Source organism: Protopterus annectens, chromosome 8.part0 (genome assembly GCF_019279795.1).
Source record: "Protopterus annectens isolate FY-2018-M chromosome 8.part0, PAN1.0, whole genome shotgun sequence".
In the NCBI taxonomy this organism is placed as follows: domain Eukaryota; kingdom Metazoa; phylum Chordata; order Ceratodontiformes; family Protopteridae; genus Protopterus; species Protopterus annectens.
This window is the reverse complement of record NC_056741.1, coordinates 579,207,888-579,221,470: the sequence shown is the minus strand read 5'-3', so window position 1 is coordinate 579,221,470 and position 13,583 is coordinate 579,207,888. Positions and strand designations below refer to the sequence as shown.

Genomic DNA, 13,583 nt, shown 5'->3' with positions numbered 1-13,583 from the left:
CATCAGTCTGGACACACCCCATGCATTGGCATGCTTAACATAGCTCAAACCAGCTAAAACAAGTACCCCACAGCTTAACAAAGTTTAGCAGCACTAGACACACCCCCTTGCTTAGCTGAGAGGCACATCACACAAACAGGTGCCATTGGGCTCCAATCTGCTTAAACTTAGTGACACACCTCCTTTTGATGTCATCTAGGTCTTCTGTGGACACCAACATGGTTCTGGGGCTACACAGATTTTATCTGCGGACACAGTGGCCCATTTTTGCTATTTAGTAACTCCTGCTCATTTGCATACAGATCATTACATAAAACCTGGATACTTCACTATTCCAGGGCCTGCCTCCTTAGCAACCACAGAAATCTGCCATTGCACTTACTGCATGCAGGGCCCTATAATGCATTATTCTCACATATGTCTTATTTTTAGTTTTTAAACTTTTAAATATTTTTTTTGTATAACAGCATGTTTGTGCTCTGTTGCATGCGGTGCAAACATAACATGGGTATTAAAAAAAAATCATTATTTTATATTATTTTGCATTATTTTTTGGACACACAGGGCATAGTTTTGCACATATTCGTGCCTACCATGCAATCTCTGACCTTCTAAATGGGTTTTTACAGCACCTGTTCAATTTTTACTTTGTTGTACATGGAAATTTTCCGTGTACACTTCGGACACAAACACAGAGTCTGCAGGACTGCCTATCTGTTTGGTGGATCCCTCCAACATCCTTATTTGCATGCAATTCACCTGCTTATGAGGTAATTTGCCTGCCATGGACACCTCTGTGTCCACAAGCTCGTGCACACCCCTCTGCTCTGTTTACTGGATTGCACAGCTGCTTACTTCCGTGTAAACTCCGTGCCACTATGCCTACATTGAAAATCACTCGGTGTAGGCTTTATTGAATTCCCCTTTGTGTCTACCTTAAAGTCAGGTTTATCCAATTTTAATGATAAATCCTGTATACTATTCATGGTAGATTGCAGCTTCTTCTTCACGGTGACTTCTTGAAGTATTGCCTTAAAGTGACTCATTTTCTTTGATATATTCAAGCTGAAGTTTTGACAGGAAAATTTTAAAAAAGTGCTGATTGTTTTTTTCAACAAGCAGTCCCAAATGGTTTCCAGATCTTTATTTCACCTTTTTGAAGTTTGATTTTGGTGAAATTAAAATTAAATCCTGTCAAAAATGTATAGGAGAAGCAGAGCAAAATTCTTGTGGTGTTAACTGCTTGCCATCTTGGCCATGCCCTCTAGTCTGTCACTAATTCTGATGACATCGTTTACTGTCCTCTGAAGTCTCTCCCTCACCACAATTTCCATATTCTTTCTAGCCTGTCCTCCTGCAGAGTAGTAGACTTTGGATCTCAAGCCAAGTGGTTCTGTTGTACTGCCCTTCCATCTTGTCTCTTGGATACAGAGGATGTCCACCCTTCTCCGTACCATCATGTCATCCACTTACAAGCTCCATCCTGTTCGTGAACCTACATTAAGTGTAGCAATTCTTAGTCCAAGTTTGGCAGGTTGATTAGATTTATGTTCAGCTTTCGCTCAACAGAACTATCCCAGGAAACCCAGGCTGAGCAACTGGACACTGGCTAACCAGTAGCTTACTGACTGAGGGCTGCTAAACTGGTCCAAGATGACCCGCAGAATTCCTTTACAAAAAAAAAAAATGAAAACTGGCAAGAACAGTCTAAAGTACTCCTAAATCCAAGTGCAGCTAAACTAATCGTATTTTTCACCACAATGCCAACAATCAAACTCTTGTAACTTAAGCATGTTGCCACTTAATAATACTATAACAGAGGTAGTACAAAATATAAAACTAATGGGGTAACAATTGGCAACAATTTTAAGATTTGATCATCATATGCAGCATGCAGTATAAGAAAATAAACATAAACTATTTCTTTATAAAGTGAAGACTTTCCTTCCAAAATATGCACTTAAGACTATAGTTCAGACCTTTCTACTCCCAAGTCTTCTGTATGACTCATCAGTTTTTATTAACCTACAGTATGAGCACATTAACCAAACATACCACTGTGTGGCACTTCATTCACTTATCTGGTTAAAGCTATCTAATGTACTAAATGATCCTCATATTAAGAGTGCCCACAACATTGTCTACACCATAGACAAATGCCCTGCTACCAGCCAATTATTAGACTGGAACACTCCTCAGAGAACTGTGCTCACTAAATCAACACCCAGTACAATCATAGTGGAAACTGCCTGTATTCTGTATACATTGCTAGACTGTGGAACACGATCACAGCAGGTATCAAAAATATCTCATCTTATGTACAATTTAAAATCTCTTTGAAGATATGCTTCCAAAGAAAATGGTCATGCACTAGTAACATCCCCATTGACCTCTTCGTATGCTAAATAGTATCCTGAGTATTTATTTATTTATTTATTCATTCATTCATTCATTCATTCATTTATTTATTTATTATATTTATTTACCAGGGTAATGCACTGCTCTTAATTGACCATTTGCAGACACAGCCCTGGTGGATAGGATCACATAAGAAATAAACAAAACATTTATACAGATACAAGAATATGCTAAAAAATAAATATGTATACATATTTACAAAAACAAGAATATGCTACAACACTTAGTTCAAGAAGCAATTTATAATGTCAAAACATGGATGGAAAATGGAATTATGCTTAGCAAAGCTTTAAGGATTAGATGTAGCCAATAATGACTGAGACAGCTTATGCTACAGGGATAGCAGTATAATTTAGACCTAATGAGATCACATCTATCAGTTAACAGCCTTGCTCTTGTACAAATCCCATTATTAGGTCCTCTACTCATGCAGACAAAATAAATATCACAAAATCCTTGCATTTTTACTATACCTTTGCTATAGTAACCTTTTTGTTACAGGTCTCAAATTAATTTATGAATTTAATTGTTTGGATAAATATGCATATGCCTTATTTGCTGCCTATGTGCTAAAATTAAAGTGAAAGTAAAATAACACTGAATCGCTGAATGTGTATGAGTTTGGCATGCTACATACATTGGAAAATAATGCTGAATGTCTTGCTGATGTGTTTGTTTTTTACATGCTGTATATACTATGTTCAACAGATGTGTATCTCTCTCTCTTTCAGCTTTTCCCGGTTAGGGGTTGCCACAGGGGATCACCTTTGTCCGCTCATGATTGGCAGTGGAGTTTTTACGGTGTTGAGTTGCCAGCCTGGCACCCAACCTTCCACAGAAGGCACACACAAGCATGCACTCAAGCCTAGGGCTAATTTTAGCATGTCCAATCCACTTGCAGCATGTCTTTGGGGATGTGGGAGGAAACCGGAGCACCCAGAGGAAACTCACATGACCACAGGGAGGACATGCAGGTTACACACAGAAGACACATCAACCAAAGATCGAACCGGAGACCCTCTTGCTGTGAGGTGACAATGCTAACCGCTGCACCACCCCAGCCATCCGTTCAACAGATGTGTATAATATGGTGAAAATACTGTTCAGTGCATGTAACATCAGGATCATCTGTTAAGTTATATAGTCCTGAGTATTATACAGTACATTTTACTGTTGGTTATTCTGCTGAAAAGGGGCTTTGCCCAATGGGTCTCTCCCAGTAAGCAAAAACAGGCAAAACAAACAAATAAATAAGACAGTTGACAAATCAGTAAATTAAGAATTCTGTGTAATTCAGTTTCCTAATATAAGCATCTGTTATAATGTGTGTGTGTGTGTGTGTGTGTGTGTGTGTGTGTGTGTGTGTGTGTGTGTAATTATATAAATACCTGAATAGGCATGCTCATAGGATTGTAGAGGGTCCTGGCACAATTTCCCAATTGCTCCAGAACACTGGTTAAATGACTTGCTCCGAGTCACACAGTAAACAGTTTACATTTATAGTACCTCTGCATCCTGGTGTAATGCAAGTGACAAAATCAACAGTGTGCTCTTCTTTGCTAACCCTTCCACAAGCCAAACAACACTTCTGAGACATTCCTAAAATGCTTTGGAGCCACCTGAATATACGGAATCTAGGAGAGAAAAAACAAAATGAAAAAACAAGTATTCTTTGTAATAACAGCAATACCAATGGATTACTAGTCTCAAAGACAAACTTTACCTTAGAAGTAAAAGTAAATTCAGACTTAGAACTGGAGTTACACTCAAACACATAATAAAGCATTTCTAGAATTCATCAAACAATAACTAGGAAAAGCACCATGCATCTACTAAATTATACAAAAACATTTTAGTATTTCATAGGAACAATTCATTTAAAAAAAAATCATGTTTTCATATTGCCTGCAGTCATGTTCAATATACAATATGCAAATTCAAAAAAGTGAAAAAAATACATAGGCTGTTATAAGAATATACATTATTAAGGAGTAGCAGATTCAATAATTGCAGGGGGTTTCTACTGTGTCATCTTGAAGAAACACTCCCAGGATTCAACAAGCTCTGCATGGCATGCAGGAATAGTGCAAGAGCTGCTGCACGCAATATGGCCGATGAGCGATCCAAGAACGAGCTCCAGGGACATGCACGAGTGCTCCTACACTATTCCTACATGGACACAGCTCCTGTATCAAAAATCACCCTATTTTCTGGTAAAAAACATGTAAATTAGGTGAATTAGTGATCAAGGAAGCAGGCAGGTGTCTGTGCAGAAATAGTGTAACCTGTAGAAATGTATTCGGTTACTAATCGAATACATTTCTGCAAATTACAAAACGGAGGCATGACAGCTCCAAAGAAAGCATGCATTCAATGTAGTAGGCATGCCAATGGCTAAATATATGGCCATTGGGTTCTAAACCACACAACACCGTATATGGCCATTGGTATGGGAAATAGTTGGAAAATTATAAAAACTAACTTTTATTTTTTTTTTGGCTAATTTTGGCCGTTTAAGAGTAGGGCAGCGGTGGGCAAATGGGATTGGCCCGAAAATAAGAAAAAAAAGTTGGAAATAAGCTTTTAAACCCAAATCAGCATTTTGCCATGATAGTCAATGATATGCATAAGACAACAATACCAGGGAATAGTGGTTGCTAAGAGGGAAGGCTCAGTGTGAGTGTGGTAGCTATGAATTAGCATTCTGTTTTATGCAAATGAGGGAACTGATACTGAATCACAGATTTCCTCTAAGTGTTAGCTTGCACCCAACCATGTAGCTGCAGCAACACCATGGTGTAAGTATAAGAGGTAGATGACATCATAAGGGGGAGTGTCATGCATGCTGTAAGCTTATTCGAGCTCTGTGGCCCATGTTTGCCCTTAGCTAAGCACAGCTAAGGAAGGGGGTGTGTCTGAGGCTGCCTAGCAGTGTTTACATTGCCTAAAGGGGTGTGCGCACCACACACCAGGTTTTAAAAAAAAAAAAAGAAAAACACAAGAAGTAGCAGCTCTGTTCACATCTGAGTACTGGGTATGCGCGGCATGCCTTGGGGCTTAAATGGGAAGGCAGCTGGAAGAGAAAACAGCAATAGGAAGGCAATCAAGAACTAGCATAGCTGGCAGGTGAAATGTATCAGAATCAGCCAATTACACAGGCAGCAGCCCAGTCCAGCACACTACTATAAACTATGCAAACATCTTTCACTCTGTTTTTTTCCCACAAACTCTACACCACTGGTGTACACAGACGGGGAAATTTTACCTGACAAAACTAACCAAATGTTAGGGGCTGCTGTTGTTCTCATACATCAATATGTGGAAGAGACTGAGGATGATGAGGATATGAATGCTGACGACCAACCCACAGTGAGGAGAAGAATGTAGAGACCCAGGGTAACCTTCCAGGGGCTACATGAGCTGGAGACAGTGGAGCGCTATAGGGTGAACAGGGACATTCTACAGCAAACTGTTGAGCTGTGCCCGCCATGCCTCACACACACAACCAACAGAGTGGAACCCATCCCAGTGGATACCAAGGTATGTGTAGGGTTGAGAATACTAGCCACAGGCACCTTCCAAAGGCCAACTGGGGATATCACTGGGATCTCACAGGAGTCAGCATCCAGGGTACTCCACCACTTTCTGGATGCCATGTCAGCACATGTCAGTAAGCACATATATTTCCTCAACACCCATGAGGTGTTGACCAGCAATATGCATCTCTTTCACCAAATAGCAGAATACCCTGAGGTAGTGGGTGCTATAGACTGCACACACATACACATCAAAGCACCACCTGACAAGCAAGGTAGGGTCTACATAAACCGCAAGGGCTTCCCCTCCATCAACTGCCAGGTTGTGTGTGATGCTCAGGGCATTATTCTGAATGTGTGTACTGGCAGCCCTGGAAGATATCTCGACTCCCACATATGGCATATGACAACAGCTGTACCAGAAATTTGCCAGGGGGACATCTTATATGGCCACCTAGTGGGGGATGCTGGTTATGCACTGGAGCCATGGCTGATAACACCCATCAGAAATGCACACACACCCAAACAAGAACTCTATAATGAAGCATACACACAAACCAGAATCATAATAGAGCATGTGTTTGGGATGCTCAAGTCACGGTTCCGGTGCCTGGACATATCCGGTGGAGCCTTGCAGTACTCTCCAACTACTTGTACACACATTTTCATTGTATGTGCCATGCTACACAATATGATCCTGCGGAAACAGCTGCAGCAGGAACAGCATGGGGCAGGGCCACACAGCCCCCCACTATTGCCAAGGCCATCACAGGCACAGAGAGACTCGGAGGAGGAGGAACAACGTGAGCCTGCCCATGTAGGCAGAAGGAGGCATGCCCAGTATGCCCAGGCTTTGGCAAAGAGGCAACACATAGCACATACACTGACACGGTAGGGACCCAGGGAATAACACCTCTCTCTGACTCACGCATACAGTAAAAGGGATGCCAAAAATGACACTACCTGTGCTTTACCATGTATAGGGAGTGCAGTATGTGTATCCAACATAGTCAGCCCTCCAGCACCATCCTCAATACTGGCACAGCCACAAGGTAAGTCACTCTTCCTATCAATTGCTGAATGGAGTAGTATGTTCTACTAGTTGTATCTATGGTATGGGTGTGAGCATGCAAGGGAATCGGGTGGCTGAATGGGATGGCAGCAGATAGTGGACACCTATATGGGCAGCATGAAATTTATAACAATACTGGTGTCAACAAAGTAGGTGGTGCTAGACAAGGTGACAAATCCCACTGCAGTACATGTGGTGGCCCAAATGTGTGTCCATAGGAGGCTCACATACCCAACACCAGCTTCAGCCAGCAGGATAGGTGTAGATGACAATAAACAGAGGCTGTGCTAAGGCCTCCAATTGATGGCAATGGTGAACAGCCCCCCTCCAGACCTACACAGACAGACTACAACAGGTCTGGCAGTTGTATGTTAATGCTGAACGGTAAGAAGTCTGAAACTGAAATGTAGGTCAATACAACCTAAGATCTGTACTGTACTGATATGCTTCCAGTCTGCATGATAGGTCAGAATACAAAATGAAATGGAAGCCAACAGAGTACCTGAAATACCAGTAGAGTCAGAGCAAATGTTTACAGTTGTCAGGTGTGCCCCCCCCCCACACAATCCTATGTAGAAATGCAGTAACATGTATGTGTGGGTTTAATAACAGTGGAGCACAGGTTACCTGAGCCGGCCCAATTTACAGGATAGATTGTTGCATGTGTGTTAGGTTGTTGTGTGCTCTATATTGTGTGGAATTGGTCAACATGTAGGCATAAAAAGTTGTGTCTTGGCGGCCTATGGCCAGTACTGTTGATGACAGGGCCATGTTCTGACAACTGCAGTGCCATCCACAATGCATCCCAGCAATACCCAATTCAGCAGTCATCCATACTCACTGTCCAGATGTCAATATCTGTCACCATCTGAAAGATGGACATGCCATGAATGTAGGCACAGACATACACACAGTACATAGGTGAAAGTACCCTAGACAGAGTACATAAAATATAACTGTCAACTGCACACACCTTTGGAATTGCACATACAGGTTAGCAGCACATTAGCTGTCTGTGTAGTATGGAATACTGATATAGTCTGGTCAATCACTGGCAGACCACAAAAGGCACAGTTATGAAGTAATGAGAGACTGCCTATGTCCTCGCACAAGGCAGCATAAGGGGAATGACCCAGGTATATCTGTGAGTCAGCTGCAATAAGCTTCCATATCACACATGCACTCAGCTCACTCCACCATTAGCCACAGGTTTATCACAGGTCATATCCCTGCTGTTGGGAATGAGTACAGTATGGCCTTCACTTCTGTATGGGAATGCCCACAGAATGTAGCATGCTGAAGAGGTGACCCATGCATGTGTGTCTTTAGCAATAAGCAGCACCCTGCCAGCATCCAGACCAATGGATTAATATGCACAGAAACTATTGCCATTAACACCTCGCATACTTCTCCTGTCACCCCAGGGGAATCCAGTGGCTCACAGCCTGGAAATGTAGGAGTGACAGAATGCACTGGCCTGCTACAGATGGCCTGCATCACTACCAAATGCCCTACAGTCCTCTGTCAAAGACCTGTGCCTCACCTGTACTGCCAATGTATGCTATCTCATGGGGTTTCAACTAACAACATAACACAGTCCACAGAACACAAATGCAAAGCCATGTTAACAAATCCCAGTAGCATGCCCAGCATGTCCTACTGCATGAACTGTGGACCAACCCCTAAATACTGCTGGGATGAAGGGACAACTACAGGGATACTTCTCAGATATTGCTCACATAATGTTAGGAAGAGGATAGAATAACAGAGTGGGGGTGTAAAAGCATGGACGTCATGGAGTGTGTGAAGTTTGAAACTGATGTGTGCCCATACTACCCCTGCCTGCAAACCCAGTAATGGGTGTCTACAAACCTGCTCGTAAACCACAATGTGAAGGGGAACTGACCAGATATATGAGCTCTGCCTCTGGATAACCTGGGTGAATCTGTACAGCTGAGAGGTATGGGCACAGCAGGATATGGCCATTCTGTTACGTTGATATATGAACAAGCAGGGGATCCTCGGTCACCACAGTACCAAGGTGCTTTACCATTTACACAGACCCATCAGCAAGTGTCTGCAGCTACCCCTCCAGAATGGTATGAGTGTGCAAGAATATGTAGGCTGCAGACCACAATACTGGACACAGCTTCATTCATCTTGTATTTTCCAGGAAATAACTGTGAGCAAATAAGTATATCTGCCAGTAATTGACATAATACAACACAGTGTACAACAGTATATATGTCTGAATATCTCTAACACCAATCATGCAACACAAGCAGCACAGACACAATAGTTAACGTATCCCACTATCTTTTGCCCATTGTGACTCCATATTGTCAACCTATATACAGATATCCTGCAGAAACAGGTCACTAACTGTAGGTGTAGAACACCAAATCCTGGACTGGAGTACAACCTACCTGGAATGGATTCACACACTCAATACAGAAGGTCATACTGAGAATGCTCCTATACTTAGAGAAATGAAGCCCATGTCTGACAACAACAGTGGACTATACTTATCTGTCAGTTGCAGATGTCTGTGCACACGCACCACATTGCATGCCATCCATGCTTTGCACAGACACTGGAAAGGAATACTCATACATATCCAAGGCCAATACACTATAATATGTTAAACATGCACACACACAGATGTGGGGAAGAGAGAGACAGACAGTGGCAGAGACATTTCCATCATGAGGCCTGTCCCACCACCACATATCCAATTGGTCAATATCACATGATGTGCCAATGTCAATCACTGTAGACATCACATTTGGTAGCCCTCAGCCCTGTAGTGTCTGTGGTGCTGATGATAACTCTGTAACATGATAGTGCAAATCAGTATTCATCTAGCATTTGCATACCCAGTCCTGTCAAATGTAAAGTTGTGTGTGACTGAGTGTTATGTGTGTGTGTTTTCAGATGAATGGTTTATGGCCCATTCCCACACACTGCACTTTCCATTGCACATGTTAGCACTCATGCTGATGTCAGTCACCTTGAAATAACACTCTGGCCAAGTCTCAGCCCCATAAGCTCCGTGGTGCTTGTGATAACTGTGTTATGCTATAGTGTAACATACTAATTAGGTAGAAGTTCTAATCCCACACATGGCAAGTGTGTGTGTGTGTGTGTGTGTGTGTGTGTGTGTGTGTGTGTGTGTGTGTGTGTGTGTGTGTGTGTGTGTGTGTGTGTAGATGAATGATTTTGAGGCCATTCACAGTCACTACACCTCCCATTGCCCTACTTTAGCAAGTCTGCTGTCAGTCACCTTGAAATAACCCTTTGGACATGGGCTAGCCCCATAAGCTCTGTGGCACTTGCAATAACTGCAAAATGCTATAGTGTAACATACTAGTTAGGAAGGAGTTCTAATCCCAGACATGGCAACTGTAAAACTATGTGTGTGTGGAGATGAATGATTCTGAGCCCATTCACAGTCACTACACCTCCCACTGCCCTACTTTAGCAAGCCTGCTGATGTCGATCACCTTGAAATAACCCTTTGGACAAGGCCCAGCCCCATAAGCTCCGTGGCGCTTGTGATAACTGTGTAATGCTATAGGGTAACATACTAGTTAGGTAGGAGTTCTAATCCCAGACATGGCAACTGTGAAACTGTGTGTTTGTGTGAGAGAGTGTATGTGTCTTTGATAATACCTGATATTATGGACACTTTCCCCTTACCCCTCCTTTAGCACTGCTGCTGATGTTAATCACCTTCAAAGATACCTGTGGAGAGTTCTCCAACATATAAGCTCCATGGGGCATGCCATAAATGCGGAACAATGTAGTAGCAGCAACTTCACAGTTATGGGTTTGAATCTCATCTGTGGTAAGTGTTTGTGTGTGTACCTCAAAGATTTTGGCTGCATTTACACCCAGTACACATCTCAGAGCCTGGCGTTAGCAGTCCTGCAGATATCATCCACCTTAGAAGTACCTGTTGCCAACCCTAAACCATGTCAGGCCAGTGGTGCATGTGGTAAATGTGTAACAAAATGGTCCATAAAGATGGTAGATTGAGGTTTGAACCTCACCCCTGGCAAATGTAAATGTGTGTTTAGGGTAAAATTATTTTTGGGATCTCTCACCCACTGCATCACTCAGTCCCAGTATTTATAAGGGCTGGTGATGTTCCTCACCTTAGAAGTACCTTGGGATAACATCCATCCTATATGCTCCGTGGTGCATGCAATAAATGTGGTACACTATAGTAGTAATACATAGCTAGGTAGGGGTTTAAATCTCAATACTGGCAAGTGTGTGTGTGTGTGTGTGTGTGTGTGTGTGTGTGTGTGTGTGTGTGTGTGTGTGTGTGTGTGTGTGTGTGTGTGTCTCATCAGTATCCTGTGTGGAGGTTGCTGTGATTGTGTTGTGGGATGGGTTTTGCTAAATTATTATGTTGAGGACCTAGTGTATGTCACAATGTCCACCTTACAAGGACAACAGATGTCAAACACCAGAGTGGCTGTTGTAGACAATCCATAGCCCTACATGTGACATTATGGATTGGTGAATAATATAGGTAACACTTCTATTACTCAGAGAACACTCTCCACCCATGTCTCATATGCAAACACACTTGGCTAGGCAACAACCACTATACTGGTAGTTCCCTGTATTTTGCCTCATAGATAGTAACACTGGTGTGATTGCAGTGGACTACATGCGTATTGACCACAACAATGGCACTGACATCAGAAAGTACTGTGATGTGTTACATCTCCTGACTCAGTGTGTATCTAGCAAGTAAAAGGACATGGCACCTTGTTTCATCCCCGCAGTAGGCAACTAAATGCTTACAGTGGCCCTTTTGCTATGTTCCCCACTGGATGCCTGCAACAACTGTAGCATCAGCAAATGTAACCCACAAAGGGAATACCATGCCTTATACACATGTCCTGTATGGATAGACGCCACTAACTCCACTGAATACCTGTATCATGCTGTCAATGTAGGTGCAAGCATGACCGCATTTCCATAGCCAGATCTTGCCAAATGAATCCAGGAATGCTACATCAGAAGGTAACAATCTGTCCACAAAACATGCCCCAGAGACCTCAAGTACAGTTCCACATGTCAAAGAACATATGTGTGTGGGACATATGCACAACCCAAACACTGGTCCATGTTATGGAATATAGATCACATACATGGGAAGCAGTGCACATCACTGGCCACCCACAATAGTAACCCAGATGAGTGGATGGTAAATACAATATCCACCCCTGGGGACCACTCCAGGGACTATACCCATGAGCCACACTGGAGGCTATTGTCATGTGGCCTGATGCCAAGGTATTCCCTTTGCCTATACTTGTACAGCCTTCAGGCCCATTCACCTACTGCACACCTGTGAAGCAATGAACCTATGCATCTCAGTACTGGCAGGTGTGTGTGTGTGTGTGTGTGTGTGTGTGGGGGGGGGTGTATGTGTGAAGATTAATGATTTTGAAGCCATTTACATTCACTACACCTCCCATTACCCTACTTTAGCACACCTGCGGATGTCATTCACCTTGAAATAACCATTTGGCCATGTTTCAGCCATATAAGCTCTGTGACACTTGTAACAACTGTGTAATACTGTAGTGTAGCAAACTAGTTAGGTAGAATTTCTAATCCTGATCCTGCCAACTATGATAATGTGTGTGTGTGTATCTTTCTTGACCCCTGCTTTTGTGGACATTCATACTTACTACACTTCCCTTACCCCTCCTTTAGCAATGTTGCTGATGTTACTCACCTTCAAACATACCTTTGGACAGCTCTCCAACATGTAAGCTCCCTGGTGCATGCAATAACTGTGTAATACTGTAATAGCAATACATAGTCAGGTAGGGGTTTAAAACTCAGTACTGGTAAGTGTGTGTTTGTGTGTGTGTCATCAGTAACCTGTGTGTCTGTTGGGGAGATTGTGTAATAACAGGATCCATTGCAGTGTGGATTTCACTACATCATTATATTGAGGACCTATATGCCCCAATGTCCACATTACAAGGCCAACAGTTTTCAAACACTATAGAGGTTGTTGCAGACAATCCTCAGCCATAAATTTGTACAGCCATGTGCAATTACTATGTCACAGTATGGATTAGTAAACAATATAGGCAACCCTTTATAATACCCATATACCACTCTCCACCCATGGATCATACACAAATATGCTTGGCTCTTACTCTCTTACTCCCTTCCTTTCTTACTTTGTCTCTGTCTCTCTCTCTTTCTCTCTTCCTCTTTGATGGATGTGGAAAAGTACATCTGTTTTTCATAGGCAGCAGCTTGAGTTTTGTAAGTAATGCTCATGATCAGCTGATGGCCTGTGCGTGAATTGCAGTCCCCCACTTACTAATTGCATGTAGAACATCTGTGGTATCATTCCTATAGCCAATTGTATGGAAACACACTCCTATAACTAAGCACTTCATGTGGGTGTTGGCCCTTTTCCTTCACTGTGAGCAGGACTTCATGTGAGTATCTGACAAACAGCATCACAGAGGGTAGTTGGAAATACCTCTTATAACATACACTGTGGAGACAGG

The 13,583-nt window shown here is 42.6% G+C and overlaps 1 protein-coding gene across 1 annotated transcript in view; it reads right to left on the bottom strand.

Moving 5' to 3' along the window:
* The window catches only part of DCST2 (DC-STAMP domain containing 2), a 568,171-nt gene that overhangs the window by 146,959 nt on the left and 407,629 nt on the right, over positions 1 to 13,583 (bottom strand). The window contains exon 12 of the mRNA XM_044079285.1: positions 3,925 to 4,052. Within this exon, the coding sequence (XP_043935220.1) occupies positions 3,925 to 4,052 (128 nt within the window). The remainder of the gene's footprint in view (positions 1 to 3,924; positions 4,053 to 13,583) is intronic.